The sequence below is a fragment of the Condylostylus longicornis genome, unplaced genomic scaffold (genome assembly GCF_029603195.1).
Source record: "Condylostylus longicornis isolate FDR11 unplaced genomic scaffold, ASM2960319v2 ptg000018l, whole genome shotgun sequence".
Classification (NCBI taxonomy): Eukaryota; Metazoa; Arthropoda; class Insecta; order Diptera; family Dolichopodidae; genus Condylostylus; species Condylostylus longicornis.
The window spans coordinates 3499701-3516979 of NW_026577987.1; the positions used below are offsets into that span (position 1 = coordinate 3499701).

A 17279-nucleotide genomic window follows, 5' to 3' on the forward strand; every position below is an offset into this window, starting at 1 on the left:
AAAAATAAAAAAGAAATATGTTAAAACAGATGAAAATTTTATTTTTTCAGAATAATTTTAATAAATTATTGTCAATTATTATAATTTTTAACAAAAGAAAAATAAATATACAACATATAATCAAATAAATACCTAATAATCAAATTAATTATTTAATTAAATTAAAATTTTGTCTTTAAATAGATTGGATAATTAACCATTTTTACTATTACATACATATGTAAATTACGGCCTTCACTAAAAGATAAAAATTACTGGCAATTTTGTAAACAATATGAAAATAAAACTAAAGGGTTTTCGTCTGCACAAATTTCTCAAAAACTTTCATTTAGTTTATTAAAAGCTCGTAATTTACTCTTCTTTTAATTTCTCTCCCACTAAATATTTTCGTACAATTGACATTTTAAATAGAGGAACACTTAAAATAGCACCAAGGCATGCTCCGATCCAATAAACAATAATATGTTCCAAATTTGTATGTCCAGTACAACCCCATTTTAAAGCTGTAGCTAAAACTGGATTAAAATATCCACCAGAAAAATTGAAAGCTGAAATCATAATATAATTAAAAACATAAACTGAAATTGAGACATAAAATTGAAAGAAAAAAATCATATAGCTGGTAACACTGAACAAAAAAAAATTATTTTGTTACATTTTTTCATTTAATGAAGTTAAAAAGGACTTTCTACATTACATAAATGGAAGCTATAATTAGTTTGGACCTGATTTTTTATTATTTCAAAAATACAAGGTGTTTTTTTATATTTACCTGCTACAACTAAGCTTGTACCTATGAAAGAATCGATATAACTTGAAAATGTTGGACCAGTTTCAGCTAAAGATTTTGATGCCAAACGGCACAATAATGTCGCAACTCCTTCAATTACTGCTCCCAAGTATGGGTGTACCTATAAAAAAATACGTATAAATTTCTTACATTTTTATACGAATTCAATGAAAATTTTTTTTTTTAACTGAAGAGTACATGTGTATAAAATATTTAGTCTTGTACCTGTAAATCAGCTGTACACTCTTGAAAAGCTCTACCTTCATGTGTATGCGCTAGCTCAAACCACCAAAAGACTTGGACGATCCTATAAACGCAACATCCTCCCATTAACGCAGCCCAAGATTTTAAGGCAACGTCTTTCAAAGACTGCTTTCCTTCAATTAATTCTTCCATATGCGTATATGGACACGCTGAAGCATCACCCCAAACTTTACCCCACCATATTGTTAACATAAACAAACAAATAGCATAAGCTGCAACACCATAATTATCTGCAACTGTAGGTATATAATGAAATATAAGTTCATACACATAACATAAACATAACTGGAAATTTTAAACTATAATATTTACAGACTCAATATTTTAATAGATAAGATCTAATTTAAAAATTATTTTTCTAGAATTCATTTTAATATTAACAATCAAATTAATGTCGCAAAATTGTTGATATGTAATAAAGTTAAAATAAAATTTTACAAAAATACTTTGTAGAAATTGGAACATTTCAAGTGAGGAAAATTATAGTTATGAGTAATAGCCTATCGATATTAGGCATTCGTCATAAAATTATCTGCCGAGAAAATTAATTTCTTTGTCAAGCCCATATTATTTATATTTATTTCTACTTTGATTAACTGAATACCTTCTTTTTTCCCCGTTACTAAAAGAGCTTGCAATCTCAACTTTCACAAAACTCAAGAGCTGCACACGGTTTTAACTAAAATGTCAAATCAGTGACATGGCTTTCAAGTATAAAAATAATTAGACCACGTTGCTTAGGATAACACAATATTGATACATAATATTGTATTTATTATGTAACATTTTATATCAAGAATACCATTAACTTGTTGCACTTGTCGTATACCTTAAATTATTTAATTAAAAATAGTTTGAAGAATTCAATTATGAATGATTAATTACCTACACCTAGATCATAGGTAATTCTACTCCAAAATACCCCAAGATACTATGTGATTTTACTGGACTTTTAAGAAATTTCAATTGGAAAAGTTGATCTTAATTACCATTAAATCCGTTTTACAATAAATTTCTTGAAATTCTTTGAAAAAACTGTTAATGCGGGAATTTACATCTCTTTGACATTATTAAAATTAACAAATCTATTTGTATAATGCTTATATACAATAGTTCAGTTATTTTATTTTTTAAACATTAATAAACTACCACAATTTAGTTATAAAATAAATGTAATCAAAATATATTAACAAATTTTGTTTTGTTACTTTTAGTAATTAAACTTATGAATAGGTTTTAAAAAAAACTGAGAAAAAACAATGTAAGAACATTTCAAAAAGATTTCGAAAAGAATGTCTTTATGTCCTTTTAGAAAATCCTGCACTTTAAAGACACAAGTATTACTTTGAGAATCTTATTTCCCTCGAATAAAATTGTTATCGACCACCCCCATCCGTCTAGCGCTGCTTAAAATTCCACAGAACTCTAAGACTGCCATTTTTTAACAAATATTTTGTCGAAGCTGCAAAATAATTTTTCAACTCCCCAAAGGTTCAAAGAAAATGACTTATTTCTTCTATCACGATTTTATAAGGATGTATCTTACTTGATCAATACACTAGTTGAAATTAACCGTTATTAATTCTCGTTGGAAATCAGCTTTTTCAAATTTTTAAAATGATTCAAATAAGTTACAAAATTCTAAAATTTTGAACAGTCTTGTAGATATTTATAAATAGTTCTAACAGAATAGTTATAAATAGTAATAGAAAGAATAATATAAATAGTTTTGACAGAATAAAACTTTTTCTATTTGCTCCGCTGCCCCACCCATGTCATGTATCTCAAAATTCGAAAAATTTATATTTTTGGTGACTGGATTTAACACGTTTGCTTCTCTGAATTTCTGTGGAAAGAAAGCAACGGCAAATTTATTTCAATAACTTAATATTTCTTCAAAAGACCATAATTATTTACCTTAACTGATCTGATAAGGTGTCTTTAAATGGATCATTTTAAATAGTATTGATACTTCGTTGAATGTAGAAATTCTTCGTTCAATAGAGAAATGATTGCAGTATCAAATTTGAGATGTCAGTTTAGTTGCTGCTTTAAGAATTCCGAAAGTTCATATATATATATATATAAATTACATTCAATTTCAAAACATTTCTTAATAAGAATGCAGTGGAATAATTTATTTTTATTTTTTATTTGAAAAAATCAAAATATGCATTTAGAAATCAATCTATATATGTTTATATGTTGATATTGAATCACGATCGTCATTAATAGACGCAACTAAAAAAATCAAAAATTCAATATTATCTAATTTCTTAAAAACAATTTTTAATAATTCATGTGAGATAATTCATTGGTTCTCAACCTTGTTAATATGGCGGCAAGAGCTAATTTTACTATAAATCGCTGCGGCATCCATTTAACATATGAAATTCAATTAAAATTTTTTAGTCAAAATTTAATGTATATAATATTTATTTAAGAAAATTGTAAAATTGCATTTTTCAGGCATTATACCCCATTTAATAAAATTAGTTATTCGTGACATAACTAATTTCAAGTTGTTTTAAAGAGAAAACATACTATGGCTATGACAACTATTCTAAGGCAACTTAATATACCGAATCTCACCAGTATTACATATTCACATATATTATTGCAAACTCGGCAATAAGTTAGTGCTATTGCATTATTACTTTGATTCCAAAAAGCTCTTCTTATTACAAAAGATATAAATGATGCAAGTATATAGAGAGTGGTTTTTAGTTATTAGTTAAGAAAGCCAAAAGTAAATTAAACTACATCAATCTGTAATGCATTATACTTACCAATTATCAATTCAAAACAACATGAACATAATTCAGCAGCAGCAATTGCTTCATTCAATAAAACTGGTATAATACCCCTGTCTTTAAAAAACTTTTCAACAAATTTTCTGGCAATTTGAGCTACCACACAGCAGCCAATCATAAAGCCACTGCTAACCGCTAATGCTGACATTGACATTATTATTAGATATTTTAGTATATTTATAGTCTTAAAAATATCTAATAATAAAACAATATCAGATCTTCAAGTAAAGGTAAAAAAAAATTAATAATGAAAAAAAAAAGAAAAAATATTAATTTTCTTTCAATTTTGAATAAGAAAATTTACAAAAACTTATTGAAAATAAATAAAAGTGCAAAATGCAGTTCAATAGAATTCAATAAATTAAAATTATTGCAAAAATTAAATGTAAAAATAGAATTTATATTCAAAACTAACATTTAAAATTTTTTACTAATATTATCGTATGTACATGTAAATAAAATATCTTGTATATCGCACCCTTAAAATTTTTCTTGCTGTAACTGTACCACTAAAAGCGCAAACTTAATCTCTTTATTTTCGTCAAATGGCATTTTTTTTTAATTAATTCTTTTCTTAAAAAACTCCCCTTTTCTCATATTGCGATAATTTATACTGAAATTTATAAACTACTTTCGTTATATCAATATTTTAAACTGAATTTCCTTAAAAATATAAATTTCGAAATAGTGCGGTGTTGGTCTGAGTGTGCCATATGTCAAAATATGTTTAGATATAATGTAAGTATTTATAAGTCAAATTAAATTCCGGCTAATATTTCTATAGTAAATTACTGACCTTCCTTACTTTATTCAATACCAACTATATAAGTATGCGAATATTATTTTTAATTCATGAGCATGTCATTATAAAGTAAGTAAAATTTATTTTTATTCCTTTAAAATTAAAACTTTTAGCAATTAAACAAAAATTAATGTTTATTACAATAAAAATATAAAATTTATGTAGAAAATCTTATGCAATAGCAAATATTAATCAAAATTTTGTTAAATGGGAAGATTAAGATTGAATTTTGATTTTTTCATAATAATTCTAAATAACTTTTTAAATTCTTTTAATTAAAAATCTTTTTGCTTTTCCATTTGTTTAATTCAAATAAATTTCTATTTCTTCTTTATGTGCACATTATGATGTTTTAAGTAATATTTTTTAATTCTATTAATAGAAACAAGCAACATATAAACAAACAGACATATTATTATGAAATGAAAATTTTATCTAAAATTTTGTAAATTTTTTTTCTATATTTTAGCACTTTAAATTAATATTAACCGAAAATTTTTGTTATATTTTGAAAAACCCTAAAATCTCTCTTTTGCTTTTATATGAAAATTAAAATATTAAATAAATAATTCAAATTACTTTTTTTTTCTTAACTAAATAATAAATTTATGTAAAAGATCCTTATACTAGACTATTAAAACTAAACTAAATGTGATGAGCAAATTTCTTTTCAAAGAGCATAATAATTTGTTAAAATAATTTGCTTTAATTTCAGAGCTTTATTTCAATTTATTTTCATTTAAATTTATTTGAATTTTCAACTATTTTATTTTTTAATGTTTTATACCAAAATTTTCCCTAGCCACATATTTTAAGAGTAAAAATTATTTTCTAGTCGAAAAAGCTTTATTTATTCCAAATCTATTTCAGTTTTTATCATCTGCAATCTCTTCAATTTGTTGTTAATGAACTTTAGAACAAAGCACTGATATGTGTACACATGTAGATACATTTGGGATCACATGTACTTATGAGGTATTAAAAAGCCTTCCTAATAGAAATTGAAAGTTGACCAAATGATCAGTTCTATACTCACAAAGATCATTTTTATGTTGTATATGAAAATTCTGTTCTATTGTATAGCGAATCATTCATTAATTTTGAAATTGAACATTTTACGCCATGTGCTATTGTTCAAATGAAATTATTTAATTTTATATACGGCATTAAATGAATAAATAAATTTTGTTTCAGACGAAAACGACGGAATAAAATAACGTTATAATTTTGTAAATATTTAATTTAGATACTTAACATTTATTATTTCTTAAAAATTTTTGAAACATTAAAAACCAGAATATGAGTATAGGAATTTTAGATTTTATATGTAGATAATAAATACATTCTGGTTACCTGATTTTAATCCACAATTAGTATGTATTTACAATATTCAATTTTAAATTAGTAATTTTGAAAAAATGTGCTAGGTAGTTTCTCTGTGGTTAACAAAAACGGAGATGGCCTTAATATATGGGTTATTCATTTTTAATATGCTTTTCATACATTTTTGTAACTTTCCCTAGCAAATAATACTTTCATCATAGATTTTTTTATAATAAAAAAAGTTTTTAAAAATGAATGCACGTTTTATTAAAAATATCGTTTCCATAAAAAAATGCATTTACATTATTTTTAATAATAAAATTCTATAACTAAAAAAGATTTGTTCTTACAATTTAAAAAAAAAAATGTATAGTTTTGTTGTATAAAACTATTTTGATTTGGATCCAATTTTTTCAGCTTCTTCAACCTAAAATTTTACAGAAAATGCGATTATTAAAAAAAAACTTTTTCCCTATATAATTTAACTCACCGTGTCTGGTAACTTTTGTTGAAAAGTTTCTGGTAATAATAAACCAAGAAAACCAGCAAAAAATGAGACTCCACCAAATAATAGCAGTGGTAAGGGTTTATAATAATAGCCCTTTCATTTAAAATAATTTATTAACAAAAATTGCAAAAAAAACAAGTTAGGATAAAGTTATAATTATAAAAACTAAATTTTTAATACCAGTAAAGGAACAAATGGAGCAACCATAGCACCAAATCTTGCAAATGTTGACATAAAACCTACACCACCGCTACGAATTATCTATATATTTTAATAAAATTATTAAAAAAAAAGTCTTTTAAGTATTGAATTTCATAATTACTGTAGGCATCATTTCGGCTGTATAGGCATAAATAACAGCAAAACTAGATGTGATCCCAAGCTTACCAATAAGAAACAATAATATGGTAGCCCAAGCTACTTCTAAAGTTTAAAATAAAAACAAAATCATTATAAATTATATATTCACGTATCTTATAATATTAATAATTATTTGCCTTATTAGCAGCATACCTTGAGCTATGAAACCTCCTGCAATACATGTTACTGCACAAAGAAATAATGATCCAGTAAGAGACCATCTCCTTCCAAACTTTTGTAAGGCTATCTGTAATTATAATATATTTTTCGATTTTAAAAAAATTGAGTTTAAACATAATTTAACACCATACCCAAGCCATAGAATATCCTGGTATTTCAACTAGACAAACTAATGCAAAATTCAAATATTTATTGCCACTTAAATTTGTCGAATTCAAAGACAATCCATAAAAAACAAAAGCATTAACAATCCTTAAATGGTATTACAAAATTCTTTAAAAAATTCATTATATTTCAGGTATTTTTTTAATGATGGCATTTACCATATTAGTAAAAGTATTAAAAATCTAACAATTAATATTTTTGATTTAATTATGTCAAGAAATGCATTTAAAATTTGTTTTCCCGCATCTACACTATTTAGATCATCATCAGAATAAAATTCGTTTTGATCACGGTTAGTTTGGTTTGTATAAAATTCTTTTTTTCCTTTTATTTCAATCTCCAAAAAATCTTCACTATGTATCACACCATTTGAATTATTTTTTATAATTTCAACTTCCTTTTTAATATTTGGTATCGTTGATTCCAAATCCTTAATTTCAAATGTTTTTAAAAGGGTTTCAGAAATTTCTTTATGATTAGTTTTCGCTGCTTTTCGTATAATTTTTAATGCCTTTTTATGCTTTTCTTTTGTTATTAACCATCTGACTGATTCAGGTATTAACCAATAATATGCAGTAAATAGTAATGGAGGAGCTGATAAAACGTATTGTAATGTTCTCCAATCACGACTTAACCAGGCTAATAGTCCAACTAAAGCTTCACCAACTAAAAGAAAAAAAAAATTTTTTATTAAATAAAATTTCAAGCAATGCGTTGTATTTTATATATGCATAGTATATATATTATTATATATATTTACCTGCGTAAAAATAATTAAGTATTATTGATGACATTTCACGTTTTCTACATCCAACCATTTCAACTGCAATTATAAATGCCAAAGGATATACAGATGCCGTACCAACGGCATTTAGAAAAGCAAAAATCAGAAAACTAATGTAATCCCATGCGAGACCTTGTAAAATTCCAGTTATTGACATAAATATAATAGACAATATAAAAATTATCTTGCGACCAAATCTGTAAAATAAATTTTTTACAATAATTTTTTTTTAATTATAATTTTTAAAATATTGGTTCCAATAATTTAATTGAATCAATGCAAAGAACATAAATAAAATTCCTATTCGAAAAATTTAAATAAATAAGATAAGATAAAATGTTGCACCCTGCCACAATATGTGTAGGATTCCAGAAATTTGATGGTATTCCCAAAATATGATGGTTGAAAAGAAAAATGTTTCGTGTTGCTTTTGTTTGTCTAGACTTAATATAACTTTGTCTGTTTCGGGGCAATTATCAAGGTTTGAGCACGTTATAAAGTAAAAATTCAGTCAATCAAACCAATGGTTTGCAAAGTAGTTATAATATCATTTCGATAGTTTGAATAAAAAGTTACACTTTTATTTCAAAATAATGTAAATGTTAAAGATACAGTTGTCCAACCCATGTATAATAGCACTTTCTCTTTAACAATTTAGTCTAGACGTCTTTTGAAATTAATCTCTTGTTATCTTAAAAATTTGCATAAATTTTTGGGGAAATTTTATTCTCGAAAAGTTTTTTCTGAAATGAAACTTATTTACATAGTTTTTTATGGTAGAACAAGAAATTTCGGGTTATAAAGTGTTTACTGAATTTTAAAATTACTTTTGGTTTGCGCACAATGTTTAACAAAAGCTTCCAATTACGTACGAAATGTACCAAAAACTAAGCCTTTTGAAATAGTTCACTTTGAATTCTCCAAATTTCATTTGACATATTTTAGAAAGATATAGCTGAAAAAAGGAATAAAAAAGATTACACTAAAATAAAATTAAATGAAACAGTTAGTTAAGTCAGTTGAGAAGTTTCGGTTACACTTTGCTTTATTAGAAGTTTAATAAAGCTGATAATTTTAAAGGAACTATTGGTCGAAATATTTTTAGCAAAAAATCATAAGAAAACAGTTTTCGTTCTAAACAATTCGGTTTATAACCGAAAAATATACGTAATATATAAAATATGAGCTAAAGATATATATATATATATAAAATGTACACAAAATATGTATATATATCTGCACAATTACAGATGCATCTATGTTAGTATGTAAAAATAAGGAAATATAATTAAAAATGTCCACGTAAAATGCACTGCATGCCTGATGATGCTGATTGTCAAACTATGACAAAATAATTTAAATCACGAAAAATAACGGTAAATATAAAGTTAAAAGCTTAATTAATAAATATTACCTCCACTTGAGCATTGGTAAAGATTCAAATCAAAACGTGCGCAATAACTATTTTATTGAGAGTTAAAATTGAAAACGTGCTCTATGTATGCAATGTGAGCAAGTAGTTAATTAAACTAGGGTTAAATAATTTTTTGTGTTGCCAGGCCTGGCAGAAGAAATTTATCGGGTGCCCCAATCCACAGATTGGAGTCAATTCGAAACGCTCCTCATGGATGGGATTAGATCCGTTCCTGCTTCTGTCAGAACGGTGATGGATATCGAACTGGCCAGCGAGGCCCTGACGGCGGCTATTACTAATGCCTATCACGGGAGCTGCCGTGCTAAGCCGAGGCGAAGCAATAGGAAGTGCCCGTGGTGGAATGAGGAGCTTTCAAGGCTTAGACTAAAGACCAGGAAGCTATTCAATAAGGCCAAAGCGTCGGGTTCGTGGGAAGAGTATAAGGACTCACTCACAAAATACAATAAAGAAATTAGGAAAGCGAAGAGAATCTCGTGGAGGGCGTTCTGCAAGGGCATTGATGAACTCCCCAGCAGTGCGCGTCTTCACAGGGTGCTTTCCAAAAAGTATGCTAGCAGGTTGGGCCTAATGGAACGTCCTGATGGCTCTATGACTGAGAACGGAAGGCAGACGTTGGAGCTTATGGCGTCAACGCACTTTCCTGACTCGGAGATTCTTCGGAATCACTCAAATGCAGTCATTGAACCGGGGGCACCCTGTCCCAGGAGGGATGACTGGCAACGATCCCGTCAAGTCTTCACGATGGGCAGGATTAGATGGGCTGTTTTCTCTTTCAGGCCCTTCAAATCTCCAGGTGATGACGGGATATATCCTGCATTTTTGCAGAGGGGTTTCCAACATATCGCTAGAGCACTGTTGGGAATTTTTCGCGCCAGCTATGCGTGGGGTTACGTCCCTCAGGCATGGAGGGTGGCTAAAGTGACGTATATTCCGAAGGTGGGTAAGCGACCAAGCAACCACCCAAGGTCTTTCCGTCCAATCAGCCTTACTTCTTTTCTATTGAAAGCAATGGAAAAAGTGATTGATAGATTTATACGGGACGGTGCACTGGGAAGCAATCCCTTGCATGAATCTCAATACGCCTATCAGTCGGGAAGGTCTACTGTACTCGCTCTGCAGGGTCTGGTGGGGGTCCTTGAAAACTCACTGGAGGTGCGGGAGGTAGCAGTTGGCTGCTTCCTTGATATAGAGGGAGCTTTTGACAACACCCCATATCATGTCATCTGTGAGTCGTTGCACAAACGAGGGATTGATGCGACGACTAGCAGATGGGTCAATCGGATGCTACAGGATAGGATTATTAAGTCCACCATAGCTGACGATATACTCTTCATCTCCGCTGCAAAAGGATGTCCGCAGGGCGGGGTTCTTTCGCCCCTCCTGTGGTCCATTGTAGTGGATGATCTAATAGCTGCTCTCAGGGGCTCCGGGGCGCGTGTCTGGGGATACGCTGACGATGTGGCCTTCGTCGTGCGGGGAAAATTTGAGAGCACTATTTCTGATCTTCTACAGCAAAATTTACGTGTTGTGGAAAGGTGGTGCAAAGGCGTTGAGTTAAATATAAATCCAAGCAAGAGCACTTTGGTCGCCTTCACCAGACGCAGAAGCAGGGACAGATTAACGAGCCCAATTCTGTTTGGTGAACGTATTAGTTACTCGAGGGAGGTGAAGTATCTGGGGGTAACCCTGGATGATCGTCTCTCTTGGAATACCCATATCGATAGAGTTATCGGGAGAGCTACGGCGGCCTTGTGGACGTGTAGGAGTTTCATCGGGGGGACCTGGGGAATTAGTCCCAGAATAGCACTGTGGCTATATACGGCCCTTGCTAGGCCCATCGTCACCTATGCGTCGATTGTATGGTGCCGTAAGGCTCAGCGGGCGGGTGTGCGGGCCAAGCTGGAAAAGCTACAGAGGCTGGCCTGCCTGGGAGTGACCGGGGCGATGCGGACGGCTCCCACCGCTGCATTGGAGGTGATGATCGGATTGCCGCCACTGCACCTCCATATATTGAAGGAAGCTCGGCTGGTGACTTACCGACTTCTCTCTGGCGAGGACGGGGCAGGGCTAAAGTTGGCCCACAGAACTCACAGAGACTTCATTGAGGGCGATCCGATTCTTAGGATAACCATGTCAGATACCTGTCTGCCGCGGTACAACTTCGACCACAAGTACAGGGTTCTGTTTCCTGATCGATGGACGTGGGATCGGGGTGGTCCGGTACTTAGGTCGGGTTCGAGCGTGTGGTATGCGGACGGGTCTAAAACGGGGTCGGGGGTGGGCTCGGGCGTATACGGTGTCCGCCCGGACACGCGTGTATATGCAACCCTTGACCCGTATTGCACAGTGTTCCAGGCCGAAATACATGCAATAGAAATCTGTCTGAGAATCAATTTGGAAAGGGGGTATAGAAACCGCACCATCTATGTGTTCTCAGACAGCAGGGCTGCGCTGCTGGCGCTCCGTTCAGCTCAGGTTACATCCAAGCTGGTCTGGAGCTGCCTTGCTGCACTTATGGAATTGGCATCGGAAAACAGAGTGATGCTCATTTGGGTGCCGGGCCATAGTGGCCATGCGGGCAACGAAGTTGCCGATGAGTTGGCGCGGAGGGGATCTGGGGCTGCCTTTGTGCAGCCGCTGCCTTTCTGTGGTCTGCCTTCTTCCGCCGTGGGGGCCAGGCTTGCCTGCCTACTCGCGGCGGAATGCAGTCGTCACTGGCGGGACACGAAAGGGTGCCGTCATGCGAAGGTGTTTGTTCCGGCGTGCTCCGGTGGATTCGCTGCGGAGTTGCTGGGGATGAGCAGGAGCCGGGTTCGCACTATTGCGAATTTCTTCACGGGGCATTGCCCGGTGAAATACCACCTGCACAGGCTGGGGAAGTCGGGCTCCCCCCTGTGCAGATTTTGTGGGGGTGGCGATGAGACCGCCGTGCACATTCTCTGCGACTGTCCGGCACTGGCTGTTCGGCGCCGCAATTGTCTTGGACATGGGTCCCTAAGTGTTCGGGAACTATTGTCCAACTCCCTTAGGGATATCGCCGGCTTTGTGATTGGGACGGGGATATTATAGACGGGAGAGTGGGGTGGCTACAATAAGTCAAAAATGGCTGCGGTGGCTTGGGGGGATGCTCCTGTCCCACTCGGTTCCCTTAGAATCTACGAATCTACGAATCTGTGTTGCCATTATATTTGCGAAAAAAATGTGCTTTTTCAAAGACCATTTGGATCTAACCAACTGTTTTTTCTAATTGCAATAAAAAATGAATTAGCTTAATTAAAGATAAGAAAATTAATTCATTACTTGTAATTATAGATTATTTGACTGTTGACATCTTTATTTAAACGACCATTTTTGAGATAAGAAATAAGTAATAAAAAGCTTCGATAATTTATTTGAACTTGAATTATGCTGTTTTGCATAAAACCTTACTCTTCCATTACCACAAAGAAATTCAAAATATTTTTGGTCAAATTTAAAAATTCAAATTTACTCACAATATCTTATTGTTCATTTCTATTAGTAATGCACTTACAGCATACAAATATGCTGATGTAAAGTTGAAAATATTTATAAAAATTAATTATATAGAAATTATCGTAAATTATAAGAAATGAAAAATTATAACTTAAATTTCAAGCGAATGTTTCTTATATTCTAAAAGACCACAAAACCTGCTATTATATAAAGCTAGGTTTGAATTTACTTTTTTAAGAACTCAAAAAACATTTTAATGTATGTTAAATGCTGGCAAACGATGTTACTTATAAATATCGAGACGTCATGATAAAAGCATTATAAATCTTAACGTACGTTGCCACCACAATTCATGACCATTTTACTTATTTAAAATTTTTTTTAAATATTTCAATTGCAAAAATTGCTTAATGGCAGGATATTTGTTATTTACAAAATTAAGCAGTTTACATGGCTGAAATAATACAAGGAAACGACAAAATTTTCCATATTATTCATTGAGAATCTTCCTACAGCTTTTAACTTTATATACAAATACAGAATTTACTAGAATGTACAAATGAATAACGACAACACTGCGATTATATGTACCTATTTTAAGTTTTACTTTTGTTCACCAATATTAAATGTCACTTAATTGCTAAATATGTTAAATTCAAAAAGTGTTTAAATATTTGCCAATACTTTGTAATTATTTACATTCAACTTCCTATAGTGGCTGAAATAATAATAACGAAATAATACAAATTTTGTAATTCATTAATTATTAAATGTATATCTATATATAACATATGTAGATATATATTCTATATAACATATATAGATATATATTTATTACCCATTAAAGCCAGAAATGTTATTGAGTCAGCTGAGTTTTTTTTATTGTTAAAATCAGAAATAATATCTGAGTTTATAGAATATTCATTTTAAACACGTGGAAAATATTATTTTATTATTTCTTAATAAATCAAAGCTTTTCTTTACACCAAATGAAGCGAAAACTCATTCATCTGTCTAATCTTAAAAGAGTAATAATTGTATAACAAAAAAAATTCATCATTAAATTCAAACTTTACTACTTAGCTTTGATTATAGCTTGACTATAAAAGTTGAATATATGAGTACACATACTTTATGATTTTAAATTGCTCTGTTCGTATTAAAAAGATTTAAACAACAAAAAATTAATAGTGAAAAAAAATCTATTCAATATAAAAGTGTAGATAAGTTTGTATATACACATACATATATCTAGCAATGTAAACTTTCTTCATACATTACAATACAACTTGTCAATAAGATATTTTAATTTTATGGTTCAATCATGACCTAATGCAGCACTATAATTAAGTAAAAAGCACAACATGCTTTTAGTTAAAAAAATTACGTTTTCAGTAAATTGAATTTGTCAATTTACTGAAAATTCGACTGGAATTCTTAAAAATTTTTCTAATTTTTAAAAAATTATGATAAGGTTAACTTTTATAGTCAAATTGAAGGAGAAAGTAATAAATGACGCCAAAATAATTTTAAGCTGATCCTCTAAAACTATTATTATATGTGAGTACAATCTGATAATTGAGCTATAGTTTAACTGAAAATCACAAATATACCATTCTAGGAGGAAATGATTTGTTTCTATAATTTCCTGCGTTTATAAATTTCATTCACTATATGAATTATTATACGTTTTATATTATTTCTTTGATTCTCATTAAAAGACTTACCTGTCAGCTAAAAACCCAGATATAGCGGTACCTACTACTAGTCCAGCAAAATGACATGTTCCCACCAATGCTAATTTCCAAGCATTTTCTTTACATGTAATTTCCCACTACCAAAAAAAAATACAGAAGAATTCTCTATAAAAGATTATAATAAAAATGTCAATAGAAAAGTTTAATTTCATATAACAATACAATAATTTTATTTTATTATTATAAAGTAAAACGTGACAGAAACGATAAATTTCAATAAACTTTAATTAAACGTTATTTTTACAATTTTTTGTAATTTTAGAAAAAGGGACAATTTTTCTTACCTCATTCAAAATAGTACTTTCATTTGGATCGTAAATCCACTGATTACAAGTTTCTACGTCATTTATTAGAAACCAATCAGACGGACATGTTGTGTGATTTTGTGTATTGGTTTTATTATCTTTTATTTTAAATCTACTACACGAATCTGGTATAAAATATCCATCTGAGTCTTTATATCCTGGTACAGCGTTTTCCATCCAGTCAACGTCATATACATTTGAGTCTATTAAATTATCACATTCAGGTATAAAACACCTGTTATTAAAAAAGGAACGAAAAAAATAATCATTTGTTTATATGAAGTATATGTTTATATATATTAATATATGTATGTACAAAGCAATTTTAAAACCAATATTATTATGTTCCTGCTTGTAAGACAAAATACCCAATTGTATTTTTGTTTTTATTTCGACTCAGCAGTGTGTATGCCAATTGCACATTATGTTTTTAACAACGCAGATATAAAAGCATATATCTCTTCTAAAATTTCTTTCACCTTTACAAGAAAAACTAAATTCTATAAAAAAATCACTTTTTTTAAACAGTTTTTCACTAATGCCTTATAACTGAAAAAAACGTATATAAGAAAGAACATGAGTGCCAAAAATCGGAACTTTGGATATAAATTTGTCGCCTTAAAAATTTCTGTAAATATAATAATGATAGTCTGTAGATATAATAATGAGACCCGCTTTTACGATATTTTATTATTAAAACATCAATATGCAGCAGTTTACATGGCCTCAAGACTATGTTTTATATTTCTTGAAAACATGCAAAAGTTTATTACATGACTCCTCCATTTTTTAATTTGTTCATTAGTAATTTTGACTTTATCTAGGACCAATATTATAAACTTTACTATTTAAGAGTCATATACATACATTTCAACATTTTAAATTTGACAATGATTTTAAACACATACCTATGTATGCAAAAGGCTTTTGAACTTAGTTAAATTTTATATCCAAGGTTGTAATTTAATAATATTCTTACATGTTTTTCGATAAAAAATATGTCACGAGTTGGAATTGAAATTCAGTCATGTTTGTTTATTAAAAACATTTGAAGGAATTTCTATGTATGCAGAGTCTAACAATGGAGAACTATATTATTATTATATGTGAATACATCTTATAAAGTACATATTCTGTTAATAAAGTACATAATCTCTTAATAAGAAAACTTCAAGGATTTTCAATGGAATTATTACATTTTGCAAAAGGAAACAACCACACGTTATAAGAGTACAGCCATCTCTTGACTTTTGTGTATAATTTTAAATATAAAAGCATTTGATTTCAATATTTTTGACTTTAATTCATTAGTTTCCCGATATAAATGTGTATATTAATAAAATCCTTTTGAAAATTAAACAGGATAAATTAGAAATCCCTATGCAAAATTATTTCAAATTGATTACTTGATAGATGATTTCAACAAAGCAAACTTAACAACAATATAACAAAAAAAAACAAAACTCATCATCTCAAACTGAGAAGAAAATCAGTTTGATTCAGAAACTTTGATAAACTGCGTTTGTAGTACGCAATATATATTAGCAAAAATAAAAGTTTTTTATTTCGAAAAAAAAGGGAGTTTGTAGTGAAAAAACGAAACTCACCTATAATTTATATTACCAGCTGTAAAAACATAACTCAAACTATTTGCAGCCGCAAACATTACCGGTAAACATATTAAAAAATAATTTGTTTTCTGGTAACGACCAAATTCTCCAATTTCATCCAAAATTTTATCAAAATCCATTGTTATATCTTTATAAACATTTATGAATTCAAATTCTTTCTTATTTTTTCCTCAGTTTGATACCACCCTTATCTTCTATATGATTTAGTTTTTTAGATATTTAAATGTTAGCCCAAAGTACTTTGTATACCTACTGTAAGAAATATATCCACAAATTTTAGTTTCGGTTTGCTAAATCACCCAAAATCTAAATTATTACCATCAATTTCAAGAAATATATTATGGTAATAAGAATTCTATAAGCTAGAAAAAACAAAATATGGTAAACAAACCGGCGTAACAAAAATAATTAACCCAAATAAAACAGAATCAAAACAAAGAAAAATTTCTCAAGATATTTGTACACCGTATATGATTTACATATATGATTTACGTATATAAAAAACATTAAATGCAAATTAGTATAGAATTAATCGTAGCTTTGAATAAACTCTAGTACCTTACAAGAAGAATTTAAAATTCAATTTATTTTTAAACTTTTTTTTTTCATTTTTTCAATTTTTTTTATGAGGGTTAATCACATTTCTTTACAATTTTCCATAACGTGCGATAGATTTTTGTTTAAATAC

The 17279-nt window shown here is 29.9% G+C and overlaps 2 protein-coding genes across 2 annotated transcripts; both read right to left on the reverse strand.

Annotated features, from left to right (window-relative positions):
* Positions 1–16: 16 nt before the first annotated feature.
* Positions 17–5314, reverse strand: LOC129606337 (aquaporin-11). Its single transcript, XM_055516609.1, has 5 exons — positions 5249–5314; positions 3844–4085; positions 1016–1290; positions 773–911; positions 17–548 (listed from the first exon to the last, which is right to left on the reverse strand). Exons 2-5 carry the CDS (start codon positions 4019–4021, stop codon positions 352–354), a joined length of 789 nt encoding a protein of 262 aa, XP_055372584.1. The 5' UTR covers positions 4022–4085; positions 5249–5314; the 3' UTR covers positions 17–351.
* Positions 5315–6364: 1050 nt separating this feature from the next.
* On the reverse strand, positions 6365–16979 carry LOC129606311 (solute carrier family 22 member 4). The gene is made up of 10 exons (XM_055516565.1): positions 16568–16979; positions 14940–15195; positions 14626–14732; positions 7966–8186; positions 7364–7871; positions 7172–7292; positions 6823–7107; positions 6681–6761; positions 6483–6593; positions 6365–6419 (listed from the first exon to the last, which is right to left on the reverse strand). The coding sequence occupies exons 1-7, from the start codon at positions 16708–16710 to the stop codon at positions 6958–6960; spliced, it is 1506 nt and encodes a 501-aa protein (XP_055372540.1). The 5' UTR covers positions 16711–16979; the 3' UTR covers positions 6365–6419; positions 6483–6593; positions 6681–6761; positions 6823–6957.
* Between the last annotated feature and the right edge of the window lie 300 nt (positions 16980–17279).